Source organism: Leptodactylus fuscus, chromosome 3 (assembly GCF_031893055.1).
Source record: "Leptodactylus fuscus isolate aLepFus1 chromosome 3, aLepFus1.hap2, whole genome shotgun sequence".
Taxonomy (NCBI): domain Eukaryota; kingdom Metazoa; phylum Chordata; class Amphibia; order Anura; family Leptodactylidae; genus Leptodactylus; species Leptodactylus fuscus.
The window spans coordinates 125687367-125710307 of NC_134267.1; the positions used below are offsets into that span (position 1 = coordinate 125687367).

Sequence of the window (22941 nt, forward strand, 5' to 3'; positions counted from 1 at the left end):
CAGAAATGGCCTACAAATCTCCACGCCGCGGCGAATTTAGCCCCACCCACGTTTATGTTAACTTCACCCATTCTCATTCATTTTTCATGTGCCTCCACACAGTATAATCCTCCTACAGTCACCCGTACATTATATGTCCCCTTGCCATCTCTCCCCCAGTTTCATATAACCCCTTCATCTGCCCCCAGTTTCATGCCCCCCCCATCATCTCTGCCCCAGTTTCATGTCCCCCCCATCTCTGCCCCCAGTTTCATGTCCCCCATCTCTTCCCCAGTTTCATGTTCCCCCAACTCTGCCCAGAGCTTCATGTCCCTCCATCTCTGCTCCTAGTGTCATGCCGTTCCCTCCCCCTTCATTTGCCCCAGTGTCATGCCGTCCCCCCCTTCATCTGCCCCTTCATTATGTTCCACCTTAATGTTTAAAACAAAAAAAAAAAAAAACTCTTATACTCACCTTCCAACGCTCCCCCGCCGCTCTCCACGCAGTCTCGCTTACTCATATAGTTGTAGGCGCGATGTGAGATCATGACATCGCGCCTACACATGCAGAAGCCGCAGCGCAGCATTAAAGCAGGAGCTGGCTGTGACAGCTCCTGCTTTAATCGCCTGTGTGTTCAACTCAGTTGAAACCGGGACATACCGACCGGGACGGGGACCGGGACGGGGCTTTAGGCGACACCTGTGTTTTGGTCGTTCGACCCCCGCCGGGGTCGTGACCCACAGGTTGAGAACCGCTGGTCTAAAGAAATGCCAGGTTTATCACTCAGCATCAGCACTGTGATAATTCTGGCGTATTTTTAGTCTGCCCATCTAAGTTTGCACTATTAGAACTGTTATTAAACCTGGACCAAAGTGTTTTAGAATTTTAAGAACTTTCCCTTCCGCTATTTATTTTAGCTTTATTTACATAAAACACATCATATCCAGTCAAAACTGAAATTTCATGTTTCACCTGAGTGAATCAAACCTTTTCTTTTTACTCTTCCATGGATAGAAAATTTGTGTATTTTTTTTTTCCGCTATGTACATATATATTTGAAAAAAATTACTCCATATAATATTTATTATGCATTTTATTTTTTTTAACAAGCTCATCTGCTAGTCACAAGTGAACTTATTCTTTTGTTAGCATAGGAAGAAAAATAACAAAGTAATAGCTGAAGCCATCTTTAATGCTTTAATGCTTAGTATGATTTACACATGGGTTTTTTTTTGTTTTTTTTTTGTTTTTTTTTTTTTAAGTGGGGTGGTAAATTATTGCTTTCTGTTAGTGCCTGATTTTAAGATTTATTTTCTTTCCCGCAGTTGGGACAATGGTGACACAGAGAAGATGAGCCCTTGGGACATGGAGATTATACCCAGTAACGGTTTGTGTTTTTGTGTTAAAGATTTTTATTTTTTCAATCTCAAAGTAACTAGAAAATATATCTAACATAAATTGAATAAAAAAAGAAAACCCTCATTTTATTTGTTCATCTTCCTATTCATTATTTTCTTCTAATCAATAGAATCAATTGTTGCTTAGATGTATGCCACTAAAACCCAATTAATGGAAGGGTTTATATTTTTCTGTTTTCTGCCTATTAGCAGTGTTTCCTGATGAGCTGGGTACCAGTGTACCTCTAATAGAAACTGAGGTCCGATCCTTACTATACAGGCCAATTGATGGAGAGTGGGGAAGTAGAAGCAGAGATGAAGAATGTGAGAGAATTATTGGCGCAATTAACCAGCTGATGACTCTAGGTACTACTAAAATTCTACAAACCAATGTAGTGTTTAATTGTAAATGAGTTTCTGATGTGTTTTTTGTTTTTTCATTATTTACTTAGATATTGCTGCTGCCTTTGTGGCTCCTGTAGACCTACAGGCTTACCCAATGTACAGCACTGTCGTGGCTTATCCAACTGACCTAAGTACAATTAAACAGCGGCTTGAAAACAGATTCTACAGGTGAATTCTCCAAACAATAAATTTAACCCCTTAGAGACACAGCCCAAAAGTGACTTAAGGACCAGGCCTCTTTTTTCAAATCTGACATGTCACTTTAAATGGCGATAACTTTGAGACGCTTTAACTTACACAAGTGATTCTGAGATTGTTTTTTCGTAACACATTGTACTTCATGTCAGTAGTAAATTTTCGTCGATATGTTTTGTCTTTAATTATGAAAAAATAGGAAATTTGGTGAAAATTTTGAAAAAAATGCAGTTTTCAAACTTTGAAATTGCAAGCCTTTCAAATAGAAAGTCATACTACCCGAATTTTTTCATAAATATAATTAACCATGTCTCTGATTTATGTAGCAATCAAATTTTAAGCACCCTTTCATTTTTTTCAGATATTATAAGGCTTACAAGTCAAGCAGTAATTTTCCAAATTTTCAAGAAAATTTCCAAAACACATTTTTCAAGGGACCAGTTCAGTTCTGAAGGGAACTTGAAAGGCCTCTCTAATAAAACCCCCCAAAAGTCACCCCATTCTAAAAACTGCACTCCTGAAAGAATCTAAAACAGCAGTTAGAAAGTTTCTTAACCCTTTCAGCATTTCACAACAATTAAAACAAAATGGAGGTCAAATTTACATTTTTCAATTTCTGTCACTAATATATTCATTTAGCCCTAGAATTTACACATTTACTAAGGTTTAAAGGAGAAACTGCACCCCACATTTTGTTACACAATTTCTCCCGAACACGACAATACCCCATATGTGCTGGTACCCTAATGTACGGGCACACGGTCGCTCTCAGAACAGATGGAGCACTAATTGGATTTTGTAGGCCAGATTTTGCTAGAATATTTTTCAGACACCATGCCCCGATTGCAAAGCCCCCAAGGTGCCAAAACAGTGGAAAACCCCAAAATGTCACCCCATTTTGGAAACTAGACCCCTCAAGGAATTTATCAAGGGGTATAGTGAGCACTTGGACCCTACAGGTGTTTCACAGATTTTTTTTACCATTGAGATGTGAAAATGAAAAATTACTTTTTTTATAATAAAATGTCACTGTAGCCCCAAATTTTTCATCTTCACAAAGGGTTAAAGGAGAAACTGCACCCCACATTTTGTTACACAATTTCTCCTGAACACGACAATACCCCATATGTGCTGGTACCCTAATGTACGGGCACACGGTCGCTCTCAGAACGGATAGAGCGCTAATTGGATTTTGTAGGCCAGATTTTACTAGAATACTTTTCAGGCACCATGTCCCTTTTGCAGAGCCCCCAATGTGTCAAAACAGTGGAAACCCCCAAAATGTCACCCCATTTTGGAAACTATACCCCTCAAGGAATTTACCAAGGGGTTTAGTGAGCCCTTTGACCCTACAGGAGTGTAACAGAATTGGCCCAAAAAAAGGAAAAGTGACATTTTTTGCTATAAAATGTAGCTTTAACCCCAAATTATGCATTTCCACAACGGGTTAAAAAAGAAAATGCACCCCACAAATTGTCAAGCACTTTGCCCCAACTACAGAAATGCCCCACATGTGGATGTAAAGTGATCTATGGGCACACTGTAAAGTCCAGAGCTGAAGGATCGCTATTGGGATTTTGGAGGGCAAATTTAGCTGAAATCTGTTTCAGGCACCATGTTGCATTTGGAGAGCCCCTGAAGTGCTAGAACAGTGGAAACCCCCCCCCCCCCCCCCCCCAAAAAAAAAAAAAAAAAACGACCCCATTTTGAAAACTAGACCCCTCAAGGAATTTATCAAGGGGTTTAGTGAGCACTTGGACCCTACAGGTGTTTCACAGATTTTTTTACCATTGAGATGTGAAAATGAAAAATTACTTTTTTTCCAATAAATCGTCCATTTAGCGCCATATTTTTAATTTTTGCAAGTACTTAGAGAATTAAGAGCCCCCCACAATTTCCCCTGAACACGGCAATACCCCATATGGGATCATAATCTGCTGTATGGGTACATGTTGGGGCTCAGAATGGAAAGAGCGCTATTTGGATTTTGGAGGGCATATATTGCTGGAATAGTTTTGAGGTGCCATGTCGCATTTGCTGAGCCCCTAAAGTATCAATACAATAGAAACCCCTCAAAAGTGACCCCATTTTAGAAACTACACCCATCAAGGAATGTATCAAGTGGTATTATGATTTTGAGACTAAAAATGCTTCCCAAAATTTGAAATTTTTAAAGAAATATGCCATTTTGGTATCCAATGCATTGCACCGACTTTGTATTGTCAGAGACCTGCACTCCTAAAACTATTAAGTGGGCGATCCCGAGGGGCAAAAAATTTATATATGTGGGTATAAACTGCTGCTTGGGCGCACAGCAGGGCTCAGAAGGGAAGGAGCACTGCGCTTTATAGCTTTTGGGGTACAGATTTAGAGGGACTTTCTGGGTGCCATGTTGTTTTTGCAGAGCCCTGGAGGTGCCAGTAAACTGGAATTCCCCAAGAAGTGACCCCATTTTGTAGGGGAAATTTTAGAGTCTCTGCAAAAGTGCCATGGCATCCAAAAACCAAACCGTCTAAGTCTGTGCTCCAAAAACCAAATAACCTTCTTCCCTTCTGTGTCTGGCTGGGCCCTAATATCAGTTTATACCCACATATGACATTACGTACGTTATCCGGGGTACACCAGTGTCATACATGTGCCCTAATATCAGTTTATACTCACATATGACATTACCCCGGTTACACCAGTGTCATACATGTGGCATAAACTGCAGTTTGGGCACACAGCAGGGGTCAGAAGGGAAGGAGCGCAATGTGGCTTTTGGAGTACAGATTCAGATGTTTGGTATCTAGACGCCATGTCATGTTTGTAGAGCCTGTAAGGTACCAGAAAAGTGGATTCCCCAAAGGAGTGAGCGCAGTTTGAAAACTGCACCCCTAAAAGAATTTATCAGGGGGTGTAGTGAGTATTAGTATCCCGGACGTGACTGCACAGCGGATGGCGAAGAGGGAATGTATAAGCGGTGCGGAGGACATTGCAGACACTAAATTCCCTACTGTACCCCCAGTAGCTCCTATGATTGGGGAAGTCACACTGGGGTCACTTCTGGTATATTTTCCCTCGTAAGCTCTAAATCCGGGGTGTCCCCTGATATTCGCTTGCACAGCTTATACATTCCCTGCCTGCCGCACCCAGTTGTGTTCTAATGATTTGGCGATTTTGCGGGTTTTTGTCTTCACATTGGTAGAGGCTATATTTTCTTTATTTTTCTGCTGATGTGGCCATATAAGGGCTTGTTGTTTGCGGGATACTATGTATTTTGTAATGACACCATCTTGGGGTGCCTAAAACTTACTGATTACATTTTATTAACTCTTTTTTTGCTGGATTTAAAAGAGAAAAAATCAATTCTGGTATTGAGTTTTACCTTTTACATTTTTCGCCATGCAGCGTACAGTATAAGTAACATGTGACCTTTATTCTGCGGGTCGGTACGGTTACGGCGATACCTCATTTATGTTATTTTTTTATGCGATACTAAGTCTGCAGAACAAAAACAGATTTGGGGACATAAATCAGTGATTTTTGCATCGCCATCTTCTGAGAGGCGTAACATTTTTATTTTTCGCTTGACAGTGTTGGTTGAGGGCTAATTTTTTGCGGGACAACCTGTGCATTTTATTGGTACTAATTTGGGGTGCATATGACTTTTTGATCACTTTTTATAGCACATTTTGTAAGGTGAGATGGCGAAAAATCACTACTTCCGGCGGGTTTTTTCCGTTATTTTTTTACCGCCGTTCACTGTGTACATTAAATATTGTTTCAGTTTTGTTGTACAGGTTGTTACGGACGCAACAATACCAAATATGTATTGTTTTTATTAATTTTTTGTGTTTTTTTTACATAATTCATTTTTTATAGAAAAAAGGGATTTTTGGGACTTTATAACTTTATTAATTGTTTTCAAATACTTTTTTTTTTTTTTTTACACTTTTTTTTTTTACTTGTTCTTGTGTCCCTATGGGACACATGGATCAGTGATTGCATGTATGCATGCAATCACTGATTCTCTACTGTAGACTGAGACACAGGCTGCAGTGACAGCCTGCACGTGTCTCACTCGAGAAACAGGAAGTGAGCTGTGCGGACGGCACAGACTCCCTTCCAGAAGACGCCGGGAGCACCAGGTAAGTAAGTGAGTGCTCAGGGCTGTCTGGGGTCACTAACCAGACCCCAGACTACGTATTAAAGATACCGGCACCCCCCGATCTCGCCGCCGGGGGGGGGGGGGGGGGGGGGGGGGGAGGAGAGATCGCGGAACCCTTTGTTTGCGGTGGTCATGTTTGACCATCGCAATCAAAGGGTTAAAACCTCCGATCGGTAAAAGTACCGACCGGAGGTTATGGAAAAGGGTGATAGCTGTCAGTAACAGCCATCACCCAGTTCCGATTCCGCCCGCTCAGCTAGTGAGCGGGCGGAATCACCATGACGTACAATTACTTCATGGTGCGCGAAGTACCTCGCGTCCATGACGTAATAGTACGTCAAAGGTCGCTAAGGGGTTAACAAACGAGAATAAATGTTGACAAATAAAACTTATTTAGAAAGTTACTTTGTCCTTTATTTCCAGGCGTGTCTCTTCTCTAATGTGGGAAGTTCGGTACATAGAACATAACACTCGAACATTTAATGAGCCTGGAAGCCCAATCGTTAAGTCGGCAAAGTTTGTCACGGATATCTTACTGTTTTTTATCAAGTAAGTTTCATACTGTGGGTAAATTAATCTTTATATAGTACGATCACCTCTTACTTTACACTAGGTTCACACTATTGTCAGCCTCTCAATTGTTCTTATCTATTAGCGATGTAAAACTCCAATGTTCATATAAAATGGAATATGTACTCAAAATGATGAAATGAATACAAAATTAATCCTTGTTCTAATGCTAGTGAATGATAGTCCTGTTCTAACTCTGAAATAAGTGTCTTTGTAAGTACTGAGAAAACAGTGAACACAGGGGATCATTACATGGCACGAAGGTTTCCTTACTGAATATTTTCTGCATACAGTTTTGCTTCAAATACTTATAATGCTCATACTTGTGCTAAACGATGATATCAAGATTATATAGGCATTGTCATTTAAAGCAAATGAGCTGTGACAGTGCTATTTTAACACTTTCTAATTTTTTTTTAAAGCAACACTGTTTCTTGCTATACTTTATACACTATGTATATTATGTTTTAACACATTCTTTTTCACACAGGGATCAGAGTTGCTATGACATCATACCACAATATAATAGCATGAAGAAGAAGCTTTTGTCAGACTCCGATGAGGTAAAGTTTTACATTTGTAATATTTTATATTGAGGTATCAAATTGTACATTATTCAATTTGTGGAAAAATAACAAATATAAATAAGATAAAAATTGAGGGAGTGAGTGTAATAGGTTCCATAGTAGTTTTAATGGAATGAACATAAAACTGAATGGTCTAGTTCCCCACCCAGTATCTGGGTCAAAACTGATATAAAGTACAGTGTGATGCAACAATATAACGGCTTGTGTCACCTAAATATGCTACAAGTAAATTTTTTACACATTATGTTTATGTATAGGTGTATGTATATCAAATGTACTGAATCAATGTTGGACTTTGGATTTGATTTTGGTGACACTGGACTGCCTTTAAAGTTACCCTTACTTCTAAAAGTAGTAGTATTCATTTAAAATGATAGAAGTATAGAGGTATCTTGTTAATAAAATTGTTTGACATTCTTATGCCTTATCTTTACATCTTCAAGGAGGAAGAGAAAGATGCTGATATGCCTGGAACCTCTACAAGGAAGAGAAAGGTAATGTACATAAACTGGCTACCTAGTTACCTAATATAAACTTGCAAAGGTAGACTATTTTTACTCCACTAAATGATTTCAATTCTATTATTTTGTCTAAAAAGGTGTTATTTCCCATTGGATTTGGTCAGTTAGAATATAGAATTGGGCCTTACGCTAGGCCACTGTCTTTGTGGTAGCTTCCTCTAAGAACTGAAGATGTCCTGTGTTGGGTATAGCTTCTGCTTTAACAGCTGGGTTGAGTTAAACCTCTGATACCATATGTAGTTGCTCCAATCTATGGCAGTCCATAGTATTAAAAGGGTTTTAGCGAGAGGACGAGTTCCCTCTGTAAGTCATCACCTCCCACACAACATAGTAACTAAGTACAAGTGGTTTGCCATGTAGACTGGGAACTAAAACTGGCTTCTGAGTTTATCACATACAGAAGCCTGTTACTTTTTCAGAGGCATGGTGTGATAGGCCACCTGAAGTGGAAAAGCGCAGAATGTGTTTTAGAAAAGTGATCAAAGGATTTTTTTTAAAAAAATGTACAAAAAACCCTTTTATTAAAGGAATTGTCCAGCACTAGGATATTGATTAGAGATGAGCGAACACTGTTTGGATCAGCCGATCCGAACAGCACGTACCCATAGAAATGAATGGAAGCACCTGTGATGCTGACTTTGCCGGCGTCACAGGTGCTTCCATTCATTTCTATGGGTACGTGCTGTTTGGATCGGCTGATCCAAACAGTGTTCGTTCATCTCTAATATTGATTGCTGTGGCCTCTTCACTTATTACCAAGCACAGCACTCTGCTGCGATAGAATGGCCCAGTCAAAGTCTAGACCTAAATCCCATTGAGCATCTGTGGCAAGACGTGATAATTGCTGTTCACATACGCTCTGCATCCAATCTGGCTGAGCTTGAGCTATTTTTCAAAGAAAACTGGGCAGAAATCTCAGTCTCTAGATGTGAAAAACCGTTAGACATACCCCAAAAGACTTATCTAGCAGTAATTGCAGTGAAAGATAGATCTGTAAAATATTGATATGGGGGGGGGGATGAATACTTTTGTACATCACACTTGTCAGATTTTTATTTGATTAAAATTTTGAAAACCATGTATCATTTTCGTTCAGCTTAACAAATATGTGCTACTTTGTGTTGCTCTGTCACTTAAAATTCATTTGAGTTTGTGGTTGTAAGGTGAAAAAGTTGGCAGGCTGACACTAGGAATATCAAAAGATGTCAGCTCCACCTCCAGGCTATACCCTCTCCACAGACACCATGCTAGTCAGTTTTAACTTAGTGTCTGTAGGAGACAGACACCACCTGACTCAGGCCTTCTCTCTTACATTATTTCTATTTTAATTTCTTTCAGGTGCAGGGGTCTTCAGCATGGGGCTTTTGACCAATTCTTTAAGTAATAATGGCTTCACCTGAAATGTCCCCTACCTTCCTCTTGCAATCGGACGTCTTTTTCCTGGTCAGTGTCTCTTCAAGGGGTCAGAGCCTCCTACAGCAGACCCTACAATAGCCTGACTCTTCCAGGCTACTATCCTGCCTTTAGCAGACTCTGCTTCTCTCACAGTTTCTCAGACTGTGTGTGGACTCGTCCCCCACCCAAATTGCCAAGTCAGCTTTCGTAGCAGCTGGCTCTTCCTTGCACCCTTCCTTTATTGCTTCTTGGTCATCAAGGTCTGCATTCCCTTGGCCAAAAGTTCCAGAATGGGCTCAGTGATCCCACCTCCCCTTCCTCTAGGACAGCGACTTGTCCCTCAAATACTGAATGCTTCCAGTTACCTGTGCAATGCTTCCCTAGAACCATCTCGCCGTTTTGCCAGGGCGGCCTCCATCACTGTGGCTATCTGCCATTATGTTTGCTTCCGTTCATGGCATACTGGTTCTGCGTCTAAGTAGGGAGTCATGGCCCGTATCTTCTCTCTGGAATAACCGGGCCATGTTTTTAATGTAGGCCTAGACTGGGCATGATCCTTAACTCATCTCTCGGGCTACAGGAAGAAGAAGCTCTTTTCTCCCACAACGTCTGCCATCCTCCTTTGTTCTTTTGCTCGTTTTGAAGCTCCACCTTCTTTTTGCGGACAGTATTCTCAGGACTTTGGCTCCAAGAAGCCCTCTCCTCTAGCCCAGGTCTGCCTGGAAGCCCACAGCTGCCTTTCAGACATTTCCTCTTTTAAGCCCAGCTCTTTACGAGGTCTTCCCCCACTCAGGATTCCTCTGGTGGGTGAACAGCCGCTCTCCGTCTGAGAGATCTGGCTTGCCAGCGTAAGCAACACTTGGGTGCAAGAGGTGGTTTCTACTGGCTACTCAGTTTTCCTCCCTTCCAAATGGAAATTTTTTTCTGTCCACTTTGTATTCTTCCCCCGATTGAGTATTCCCAGAGTTCTCCAGACTTATTCTAACCTGTTCTCAAGGTGGACCGCTCTCTTCGCCTCTGTGGACCTGAGGGAGCTCAACAGATTCATCTGCGTTCGCAGGTAATGCATGGAGTCCATGCAGTCGCTCGTGGAATCCCTAGAGTTCAGTGATTTTCACATTTCCATTGCACTTTGCTGTCAGCGTTTTTCTTTGTTTTGTCGTGGCTTTGCCTATTTACCATGGTGATGGCGTCTCTCACGGTCATCCTTCGTTCCAGAGGAGTTGCCATGGCTCCATATTTGGACAACCTCCGGGTGAAGGCTCTCTCCAAGACAGACAATCTGATCAGATTACGGATCACTTGGACTTCCTTCGCCAGTTCGATTGTCTCATCGAGGTAAGATCCTGTCCTCAAGCCTTCTGGCTTATGGAATTCCTAGGGGGGCATGATTCTTGTCATGCACGAGGGCAGGATTCTTCTTCCAGAGTCCAAGAACCTGTCCCTCCGATCCAGTATGTACCAACTTCTGTGACACTATACATGCTCTTTTCAATTCTGCATGCGTGTCCTGAGAACCATGGTCTCTACTTTCAAGGCCATCCATTTTGTTCAGTCCCAATGTCGTCCTCTGCAATTGGTGATTCTGACCCCCTGGGACAAGTCTCCGTCCAACCTCAACCGCCTAATAGCGATTCAGCCCGATATCGTCTTTTAGATGAAACGGGGAATGTTTCTCTGGCATCCCCTCCTCTCAGAATAGCTTCATGTCTGCTGCAGCCCCCTTTGGCCCCTACTACAAGTTTGTAGCTGATTTAATGCTCCTTCTGTTCCCGCCTCCTTTGTCTCTATGGCAAGGTGCGGTTCCCTAGAGGGGCTGGATACAGGTCTCCATTAGAGGGGGTCCCATTTGCCTACCCATTGGCTTCTTTCTCATAAGACTATTTTGACAGAGAAAAGCTAGCCTGCTTTCCTAAGAGACCCCTCTGACTCTGGCCCTGAGTCCGAGCAAACTACCTACCTCCCATGCAGATTTTCATACAGACTGTACGGGACTTCCTCCTCCTCCTCTTTTTCAACTATGGATTTTATTCTATTCTGTTGCGGACTCTAGACTAGTCCTGCTTTCCTGGTGGGTCGCATTGTCTCTTTTCTTAGCTGACTGTCTTCCCAAGCTACATGGTTCTTCTGATTTCTCTGAGCTGTAGATTGCGCTTCCTCACAGTGGGCACTTCTTATGGCCTTTTGTGCAGTGTTCTTTTTTCTTACCTGGCTCCTCTTGCTGGGCCAAGACTGTTGTCCGGCTAATTCCTTGTGGTCGGGCCTGACCTTGTGGGCCTTTCCATGCTAAGTGCTTTTTTCTGATTAAGGTGTGTTTCTTGGTGCACTTCTTTAGACTCTGAATATGTCCCACTCCTCTGTCCCCATCTTCTCCCTGCTGAGTTATGGGCTCACTGTTCCTGCAAAGTTTTTTGCCTCTGGACACCTCTACATCGATGGGTTAGTGTTGATGGTTTCCCACTGTCCCAGTATATGCTCCAAGGATTTGCCAACCTTCAGGGCATCCATCTCCTTAATTGCTTAGCTCATTTATTCTGTGAATCCTAGGCTCCCCGTTCTTCAATTTATTATTGATGCTGGTGGTTATCCTACATTGCTGTCTTCTATGCTGTTGTCTTTATTCTTGCCAGGCCCTGCCGTCTCCAGTCCAGGCTTTCTTGTTTGAGGTGTAGGCGGATCAGCCTCTCATGCTATATTAGCCGACTGCAAGACTTTTTCACTTCCCACCCGTTGGGACTGCTTTAGGACATCCCATATTACTGTCCCCCAACGGTATCAACGAGAAGGGGATTTTTGTACTTAATTTAAAAATCTTTGTATCATTGGGGGACACAGATCCTGCCCTCTGCTTTTTCTGTTCTTGACTGTGGTCCTTGGGGTTTTTTCTTGGACTAAGGACATATTGGTGCTTGCTGTGCACTTTGTCGTTTTCTGCTGTTGGTACAAAACTGATTCTTACTGCCTGCAGAGAGGGAATAGCCTACGTATGCGGAGCCAAGACTTTCTTAAATTCAGTGTCGACCTCCTAGTGGCCGCATTATATGCACTCTAAAATGGTACCTTTATATTCACATTGCCCAGCAAAAACAAACCCTCATATGACCATGTAAAAATGAAGACTAGATCTTGGAATGTGACCATGAATAAAACTTTAAAACTTGCTTGGACGTTAGGGTCCAAAATAGGCTGGTTATTAAGTAGTTAAGCGTGGTTATCTGGTTTGCAGAATTGATAGCCTATCCTTGATGTGATTTAGAACCTGAATCAGAGGCAGCCAGTGTCAGAGTTTAGAATCAAACCCCTTGCCTACTCCTGTAGAGCTGTGCCAGAATCAGTGGACCAGTGTCCTTTTTTTTTTTTTTTTTTTTTTTTTTTTTTATATATATATAAATCAGTTAAAGAACTGGACTTATGTGGCGAAATGTCTTTTTGACGTCCTTTTGAAGTACTTAGGATTAGAGATGAGTGAACACTATTCGAAACAGTCGTTTTGAATAGCACGTTCCCATAGAAATGAATGGAAGCGGCCGGCACACAGACTTTGCCGGCGGCCGGCTGCTTAACTCCCTGCGCTACGTTCATTCATTTCTATGGGAGAGTGTTATTCGAAACGGCTGTTTCGAATAATGTTTGCTCATCTCTATTTAGGATAAGGTCATCAATGAAGAAGTTAGATATACATTGTGTAATTACTATATTTTTATTATTTCAGGAATACCAGCCTCGCCGCAAGTTACGAAGTAGAGCACATTCCTATGACTTGCAGTCATGGAAAAAGCAGTGCCAGGAGCTGTTAAATCTGATTTTCCAGTGTGAAGATTCTGAGCCTTTCCGACAACCAGTCGATCTTATAGAGTACTCAGTAAGTTCTCATCTTTGTATTAGATTTGGAGATGTGATTGGTTAAATACCATTTATTTCAGAGTAGATGTGGTGTTCATGTAGTCAGTAAGTTTGTGAAGCATTCAATCATTAGTATACTGGCTCTACTTTCTTTCCACAATATTTAAAGAAGACCTTTTACCACCTGGGGCACATGCGGTTTTATATAACTATAAAGCCGACAGTGCGCTGAATTCAAACCGACTTTCCCGTTGTGTGCCCCCAGTGAAGAGCTATTGGTGCCGGTACCGTAGCTTTTCACTGTCAGAAGGGCGTTTCTGACAGTTACTCAGGAATGCCCTTCCTCACAGCAGCGTCTATTGTGCTGTACTTTGAATGGGAGCGTTCCTTAATGCCCAGCAATGACGCTGAGCAGTGAGGAACGCTCCTCCCCAGTACTCGTTCTCCTCACAGCTATTTGTACCGGCACCGATGGCTCTTCAGTGTACTGTCTTTTCTATCTACTGTCTATTCTGTGGGTCAGTGCGATTACAGCAATTTAGATTTTTATTTATTTTTGCCACCCCCCCCCCCCCTTTTTTTTTTTTTTTTTTTTTTTAAATAATTGTAGAGCCAGATGTACTTCTTAGTTATACCATTTTGGGAAATATTTATTGCTTTGATTGCTCTGTATTCAAATTTTTATGAGGTGAAACAACAAATAAAAACGGCGATTCGGCTCTTGACTCCAAATTGGAGGCGTCCATGTACAGACAGGAAAATGACGCCTCGTGGGCATTGTCGCCGATTTTCCTGTGCATAGCGCAGCACAGACCAAGTGGCCATGGCAGCTGCAATATTTAAATATGGTGGATGTCGAGAATGGGTTAAAGGGAGTCTGTCACCAGAACCCAGCATATCAACCCAGCAACACAGACAGGTAAATGTCGCCTGAATCATTTGGTGCGTCTTTTGCCAAAATATCGTCATTTGTGCCATCGTGCAAATGAGCTGTTTAACCCTTAAGTACTATCATGGTAATACTATCATCTTAATGATGTGGTGTATGACAGACACCATGATAGTACTTAAAGGTTAAAACTCTTTGAGGGTGTTATTGCTTACCTTTGTAGCAAATGCAATGTCCTTTTGTCTAGTGACAAAAACGATTTCTCGTTAACAGTCATGGAAATGGGAGAAAACTCCATTGGATTCAGGTGACCCTAATTTATCTGTGGACCTGAGTTATGCTGTGTTCTGAAGACCGACTCTGTTTAAAGTTAATAAAGAAACAACTTGAACACTTTGTGTGTTGGTTTTTCACAATCCCATATACACGTCTTTGTGATCTCTATTTTTAATGACACTTAGGCTCCATTTATATCACGTTTCTGCTGTTTGTTCAGCAGATTTAACACGGTTTTTTTAAAATCGTAAATACAAATATGCATTTTTTTTTTTTTGGTTACAAACCCGATCTAAATAGAAAGTTTTATACTCTAGGGGTCTTCCAGGGAAGTGAGTAAAAATAAAGTTATTCTCCTCTTTCTGCCCTTGGATGATGTCACACGTCCTTGGGTCACTGCTGAGGCTTGTGATCAGGCCTCAATGGTCATATGGGGCACGCTCATGTTACAACATTTTGACCCAGTGTCATGACATAATCACACCCCACATGACCCCGGGGGAACATGATGTTATTCAGGGGCCAGAAGAGGACGCCAGGGGACTGCCAGATGCCCAGGAGAGGTGAGACAAAAAGTGAGCATAATTGTTTATTTTTATGCACCTCCCCTTTTTTCTTTTTTTACTTCTATTTCAGAGGACCCAGAGTCAAAAGCAGCAGTTTTTTTTTTCATTTTTATTAACATTGACGTCTGTATGCCTGCTAATGGATATGTTTTTATAGCAGTATTGTTTATTAAATTGCATCTGCCAGAATGCATTAACATGATGTGAATTCATCTTTAAAATGCTATTGTTACTGATTGATTGTTACTGATTATTTGGTTTGAGATTTGAATTTTTTTCCTCTCCTCAGGACTATCGAGATATTATTGACACTCCAATGGATTTTGGAACCGTTAGAGAGAACTTGGAGGCTGGTAGATATGATACTCCAACTGAACTCTGCAAAGATGTAAGGTTAATTTTCAGCAATTCAAAGGCTTATACCCCAAGCAAAAGATCAAAGGTGAGTCTAATTTAACTTTCGTTCTCAATATGTACATTCAGGCTATACAGAACTACAATAAACGCAGACATTGTCCTGTATAACCATTGTTATCATTGGTAAGCTATCATGATGTATTATAAACCTCAAATCATGCATGCTATTTTTAACCAATACATTTTACCTCCTTTAGATATATAGCATGAGTTTGCGGCTCTCTGCTTTCTTTGAGGAGCGTGTCAGCACTATATTATCAGACTATCAATCAGCTATCAAATTCCATCAACGGAACACAATAACAAAACGCAGAAAGAAGAGGAATCGAAGCAGCTCTTCCAGCAGTAGTGCAGCATCCAGGTAATACAGAATTAAAGAAGCAATCCAGCAAAAACACATCTCTGCACCACTCACCTGCTTGTCACATTTCATATTTCTTTCATGTGTACTACCCTTATATCCCTGCAATCCAGCATCGCCTCAGCTCCTGATCAGACTCAATATTATCTGTTAGACCTGTTTGCTCTGCTATAAATCACATAATACATTAGTACAACAACATATGGTCAGCAAAAGACTGTATTATTTCTTCCAGTAGGGCGGCAACTTGGTCAGGCAATTAACTTCACTATGTTCTGCTAAGTAATCTAAGAGACTAGAATCTTATAATTGGGGAAGCAACAATTGTCTCCCTTTCAGTAGATGGTGACAGAAATTTCTGTCTTCCCTTGTAGCACAGTTCATCATACAGGAAGTCGGGGATCTGTGTATTATTTCATTCAGATTTTATCTGGTTAGAGTGAGACTCGCTTGGCATATGTACATTACGTAAAGAAGCTTAACCATTGCAGGGAACAATCTGGTAAATTTTATGACTATCCGGATAATCCCTTTTAAGCATTTTTGTCTGATCAAATTATCAATAATTTATTTATTTTATAAATTTTTAGCACTTTTTACATTCCTATATTGAATGTTTTTTTTGTTCTTTAAATTTAAGCCCTGAAAGGAAAAGAAAATATGTAAGACATCCACAAAAGCAAGAAAGCACAGCGTCAGTAACTCCGCGATCAGCACCTCAAAAAGTTACAACGCAGATAAATGGAAAGGGATCAGAATCAAGTACTATGGCTCGAACAAGGAGCTACAAACGTCAAATAGAGCCAACTTCTCCTAGTCAACCATCTACTTCTACACCTAAGCTTCTGACTTTGAAACCCAGTAATAATGTGGCTCCAGGAAAAACAGGTACTTTATTGATCAAAATGTTTTACATTTCTGTTTACAGATTACAAATTCTGTATTTCACTTAACTCCTAACCTCAGATTACATACAGTAATATGTGAAAAGTATTTGTAGATCAGGTTTTATGAAATTTTTGAAAATGGCCCAAGATGTATTTTCCATAAGGCTAGTCTACTGGTTCTCCACTGCTCTGTTAACATCAGTGAGTATGCTCATCAAGAACTTGCAATGGGCAGCAGTAGTCTGGAGTCGACTCACTGAGGTCTCTGGCAGAATGCTAGAGGTGCTATTGTCTAGTGTAGTGATGTAAGTGAGATAATTGATACAAATGCCAGTTGATTAGGTTTGGTGGCCAGAGTGACAATTGCCAGATACATATTATTTTTTTAAGAATCACCTCATAAACCTATTTACATGGATTTTCTTTATTTCTGTAACTCTATCAAGTTCTTATATTGATTCTTTGATTATTGATAGCATCAGAAAACACTGTGAAACATCCCAGAGGTCAGACTACTGCCACAAATGCTAGCCATCCAACCAACCACCAAGTGGCAAAGAATGTTTTACCCAAAGAAACTTTGGAGAAAGAGAAACCTTTGAAGCGCAAGATGAAAGGACTGTCTAGTCCATCTCAAGGTTTGCAGTAGCTCTTTTCAATTATAAATCATGTTGGATCTGTCATAATATAACATTTATTTTGTGAAATGTTTCTTAGTCTTCTTTGAGCGACACATTGCCATGGATATAGGTTGTTGCAATTACAAGGTTTACACGCAGATTAAAAAAATATATATATTGGTTTATCTTATCCAGGCTATACACAGCCTACAGACACCAAGCTTAAGTAGTTTTGCCTTGAAATCAATCTTATGGGGTCAAAATGCTCACTGTATCCCTAGATGAATTCCTTAAGGGGTCTAGTTTCCAAAATGGGGTTACTTTTGGGGGTTTTCCACGGTTGTAGTGCCCCAAGGCCTCTGCAATGCGACATTGCACCTATAAACCATTCCAGGAAAATCAAAGCTCCAAAAGGCAAATAACACTCCTTCTCTTCTGAGCCCTCCTCTGTGCCCAAACAATGGTTATTGACCGCAAATGGGGCATCACTGTACTCAGGAAAAATTGTGCAACAAGATGGACAACTTTATCCCCTGGTAAAATGGGGGGGAAAAATGACAAAAAAAAGTACATATAACTGTAGAATTTTTTTTTTTTTTTTTTTTTTTCTCTCTCTAAAGTTTGTGGCCAAATACAGATAGGTTTACTGAAAAGCCTGGGGGTTAAAAAATGGTCATATCACCCCTAAATAAATTCCTTAAGGGGACTAGTTTACAAAATGGGGTAATTTTTGGGGGGTTCCCACTGTTGTGGTACTTCTAGAGCTCTGCAAATGCAACATGGTGTATAAAAACTATCCTAATGAAATTGCTGCCCAAAATCCCTAAAGGTGCTCTTTGATTTGTGCTCGTTGATGTATTGTGGATACATTGGGATCTAGGGATATTCTTTGAGTTGCTTAGACATCAAGAAACTGATCTTGGACTATGCTATGATCACGTTGGCGCACCAAGAACCAATTATTTCTTCAAATTTAACGGGTATGTGTAGACCAATTAAATACTCAATTAAATTGACCAGGGTGTCAAGTACACTTAAAAAATAACTTTTAATATCCTCTCATTAAAATCTCATTTATATTAAACCAAAGCTTAGAAGCTTACCATCAAAGCCGACCGGGTACCTCCGACCCGTGATTGCGCTTCCAATACAAAGGTTCACAAAATATATATTTTTTTTTTTTGCCTCTGATGAGCTATGCAGTTAGAGCAGAAATGCGTCAAGCAACCAAGTCATTTTAGCCTAGTCAGGTGTGTGTCTGTATGAATGGTTGCTGCCGACCTCCATTTAGTTCTTACCTCAGCCAGCTTTATCCCCCATGAAATGAGGTGTATATGTGGGATGCGTGTCTGTCAAATACAACACCGGACAGCAAACAGCTTAGGTCACTTGTTAACCCTGGGGGGAGGCTGTGGTGTGAATAAGATTTGATCCCTTGAAGGACTGACAGCTAAACAGTTCAGCAGTGGTCAGGGATTATATGTTTAGCAGCTTCCAGAGAACACAAAATCAGACACACATATCTGAACAGTGGTTTAATAAAAATTTTTGAACTTCTAAGCTTTGGTTTAATATAAATGAGATTTTAATGAGAGAATATTAAGTTATTTTTTAAGTGTACTTGACACCCTGGTCAATTTAATTGCGCACCAAGAACCAATACAACAACTCTGAGTGGCCTCTCCTTTGCAGATAAGTGATAAAAGGTGACAGTATGACTTAATCAGCATTGTTCCCTTTAGTTTTAATGGAAGGAGGCCCAAACCCTATGTTACCCCAAGTTAGAAGAAAAATAAAAGGGAACTGGTAAAAGACCTGGGAGAGAGAGATTTGAAAAAAAAGGTCTGTGTTGGCCTCCTACTGACTGTGTGCTAAAAACTGTAGACTGGATACAGCCTGCATAGGAGGAAGCAAGTGAATGTCCGTCTTCTAGTGGCAGAAGCCTATAGCCATGTTTGTTTCCCAAATTGAGACAACTGAGCAAATTTTAGAAAAGCCAGATGTTGTTCTGCAAATTGGTTCCATAACATTAATTACTGTTTTTTTTTTTGTTTGTTTTTTTTTGTTGTTTTTTTTCTTCTACAGCAGAAAGAAAGGAGATTTTGCCACCATCAAGTGTTCAAGTTAATGGACACAGCAGCCTACCAAACAAGCCAGCTGTGAAAGGACGTCCTGGCCGTAAACCAAAGGTAGTCGTAAACAATGCGCCCAATAACAGTGACTCCAACAACACAGTACAAGTAGTACCCAAGAAGAGAGGCCGAAAACCAAAGTATCCTAGGAAGGATGATCAGTCACAAATTGTACCCCAAAACCCTAATACGTCTGTTGTATCACCAGAGAAAAAGATAAAAGAACAGCCCACGTCTTCAACCTGCAATTCTCATGCAGGAGCAGCTGTTAAGAGTGAAAGTGAGGTACCGAAAAAACGGAGAGGAAGAAAGCCAAAAGTAAAACCTGAGCTATTGGAGGCAACAGCTCCTCCTCCTCCTCCTTCTCCACCTCCTGAATCTCCACAGATTAAGCCACAGCAAGAAAATCAAGAACATGTTAAAATCCAGACAAGAAGTAAATGTAAAAAGCCTGATGAATTGCCAGACACTTCAGAAGGACTTAATAATTCAGATTCCCAAATGAGAACTAGAAATCAGGGAAGAAGAACTGCATTTTACAATGAAGAAGACTCTGAGGAAGAGCAAAGACAGCTGCTGTTTGAAGACACTTCTTTGACTTTTGGAACCTCAAGCAGAGGAAGGGTACGAAAATTAACCGAGAAAGCTAAAGCAAATTTAATAGGCTGGTAAATGTACTTAAGCGCAGCTTTACTGAAGTAAATCTACTTTTTTGCTGCTATAAAGGACTCTTCCAGGGGAAGGGCACATTTTCATTAGCTATTTCTTATTTTAAAAGTTTTATTTATTGCCTATGGATAACTTATACGCATTTCAGTATGTGTAGTTTCAAGCCTCAGAAAGATCAGGCAGAACAAAGCCCATAAAAAAATTAAAAAATACACCGACTTGTAAATGCATTTTTGAGTTATGCACAGACGTTGAGCGAAAAAAAAAAAGCCTGCTGGTTGATAAATATTGGATGTATGAGGGAATATTATTTTAGGTGAAATATAATGAATAGTAAATACTAAATGACAAGTGTTACCTCAGATATAGGTAAAAATCTCTATTATATCTCCAGGCTTTGTGCATTATCCTGTACATAGGCAGTGAAAATCACATCTATATATATCTATATACGTATACCAGTATATATTGATATATACTTATATATCCACATTGGAAGATATTTCATTTGTGTCTAATTTTTCAGACCTCTATTCTAGTACCAATCATGAAATCAGATTAGTGTGCCAAAGACTGAGACTGAATGCGGTTAAAGCCTACAACTTCTGATTGTCAGAATTGCGCACAATCTCTGTATATAACAGACCTGGACTAATAACTTGTATATGAAGATAGTGTAAGCTGTGCTCACTTCTGTTTTGGTACTTTTGTTAATAAGATGCAGTGGCAGGGTTCTTTCAAGAGACTTTTAAAAGTGTTAGAAATGATGTAATATCATGAAAGTTAAATGGAGCAGTCCAGACAAATATATATATTTTATATATTTTTGGTGTTTCCCACCCGCTGGGAATGTCCAGCTAATGTGACTTTTAGAAGTTCTGGTTTATTGGTATCCTCAAGTTGCCTAGACTTTTTTTTTTTCTTTTTGAAACCTAAAACACAAATTGCAGTTTTATTGTACTATTCATTCCTGCATAGGCAGGAGGAATTAAACAAATCTTTAACCTACATGTATACGTACCAGATGGTATAAAGAAAATCTTTTGATACCAATTGGCAACATATTGTGGTGGTCAGTATTGTGAGCATTTTAGGGTTTGAGATTGTACTGCTTTGTTGGTAAATTTCCCATATTTGTTTGAATGTTTATTTTCTCACATGTCTAACTGCAAAAATGTGTACATAATAAAAGATGTACATATGTGTATAAAAGTATGTGTAATACAGCATTTTACACCTTGCACATTTATAATCCAAGTATCAAAACTTTTACATGTTTTTTTTAGATACACTTAGAATTAAAAACTAATTTTAAAATGTCACTGTGTAGTTTGATTTGAAATGCTGGGTAGTTTGGTTTTATAAAGTAATGTCAATGCACACTCTTATTTTTGGCAGTTCTTTTCCCTGCATTCATACCACACTGAAAAGTAAATAGGCTTTCAGAAAAATATAATTTGTGTGCCTTGTATTTTTTTTCCTTTAAACAATGTATATTACAATTACTATATTTTAACTAAATGTATTAAAGGGTATGCTGTTGTCAAATATAGAACACTCTTAATCATTTATGATAAACTGCTGCTTTACAATGAGTGTTTAATGGAAATGATCCTGCCCTGTATGAGACACATTGTTTAGTAAATGTATTACAACTTTTTTTTTTCCTGTGAATATGCTGTAGGTATTTCCAAAAGCATATTTTCATTATATACAGAACAATAATATAGGGTACTTATTGTTATTGAAAAAAAATCTAAAGAATTGTAGAAGAAAGGAACAGGTGTACAGAGTATGCCCATTCAGGGATCTATTCTTCACAGTAATGATCTGGAAACAAAATGTGGAATTGCGCAAAGTGACATTTAAACGTCTAACCTTCAATTATTTATCTTTTATAGTGCCTATGTATTCTGCAGCGCTTTACATTGTCAATCACTGTACCATATAGGGCTCAAAATCTACATTCCTTATCAGTACATCTTTGGAGTGTGAAAGGAAACATGAGGACCCGGTAGAAACCACACAAGCGAGGGGACAGCATACAAACTCCTGGCAGATGTTGTCCTTAGTCTGTTCTTCAACAGGCAGTAATGTAGTAACTTATTAAGTGCCCAATAGAAGGCTACTTGGCGTTAGTTCTAAGGAGTTCTAAGACCCTTTTAAAAAGCAGGAGATCCTTTTTATTTTTTTTGGTCATAGTCATGAATGTTGAAGCTTCCTCAAGCTGAATAAAGTGTGTTAGATCAACAGGGCACCTGAAGACAGTTTGCCAGTGTGTCACTGGTATGTAATCCTTTTCACACTCCAGTAGAGAGGACTTAAAGGGGTTGGCCACTTTCAGACCAATATTGACAGACAAATGTACAATAAAAAGATATACAATTTTCCAATATACTTTCTGTATCAATTCCTCATGGTTTTCTAGATCTCTGCTCGCTGTCATTCATTCTGTTACTTAGTCTAGTCTGACCATGGTCATGTGATTTACGGTCCATGGTCATGTGATTTACGGTCCATGGTCATGTGATTAGCACACAGGTGCCGCTCGTTATAATCACAGCGCAATAATCAGACATTGCCTGGTAATCAGCAGTGCACCTGTGTGCTCATCACATGACCATGGTCAGAGTTTTATCCACCAGAAGTAACAGAATGAATGACAGTAAGCAGAGATCTAGAAAACTGTGAGGAATTGATACAGGAAGTATATTGGAAAATTGTATATCTTTTTATTGTACATTTGTTTGTCAATATTGGTCGGAAAGTGGCCAACCCCTTTAAGGTACTCAATCAGTTGTTGAAAGCATCCATAAAAAGGAAAAAACACTGGAACTTTCCGAACTCGTTAATAGGAAGTGCAGGCATAAAATGACAAACTCTGGTCACTTGTTCAGGGACTGGCTGTTTTGCACTGTGCATGATTTACCTGGCTTTTGACTTGGTGACATCTAGGTGCAGCAGCTAAATGAGACCATCATTTAAATCAATTTCATTTAATCACACAACTATTCATGTCTTTACATCCAATAATATCATATTAGCAGCTGAAACCCCTGAATTAAAATCAAAAGGACAATGA

The 22941-nt window shown here is 39.9% G+C and overlaps 1 protein-coding gene across 4 annotated transcripts in view; it reads left to right on the forward strand.

The window, feature by feature from the left end:
* The window catches only part of PHIP (PHIP subunit of CUL4-Ring ligase complex), a 102106-nt gene extending 80787 nt beyond the window's left edge, over positions 1-21319 (forward strand). The window contains exons 29-40 of one of the 4 annotated variants that reach the window (XM_075268287.1): positions 1305-1366; positions 1587-1742; positions 1829-1949; positions 6550-6675; positions 7187-7259; positions 7727-7777; positions 12912-13061; positions 15063-15215; positions 15388-15551; positions 16192-16439; positions 16915-17076; positions 19144-21319. In XM_075268287.1, coding sequence (XP_075124388.1) covers positions 1305-1366; positions 1587-1742; positions 1829-1949; positions 6550-6675; positions 7187-7259; positions 7727-7777; positions 12912-13061; positions 15063-15215; positions 15388-15551; positions 16192-16439; positions 16915-17076; positions 19144-19862 — 2185 coding nt within the window. In that variant the 3' untranslated portion in view covers positions 19863-21319. The remainder of the gene's footprint in view (positions 1-1304; positions 1367-1586; positions 1743-1828; positions 1950-6549; positions 6676-7186; positions 7260-7726; positions 7778-12911; positions 13062-15062; positions 15216-15387; positions 15552-16191; positions 16440-16914; positions 17077-19143) is intronic. The other 3 variants (XM_075268288.1, XM_075268289.1, XM_075268290.1) reach the window with 3 other exon arrangements.
* Positions 21320-22941: the final 1622 nt, after the last annotated feature.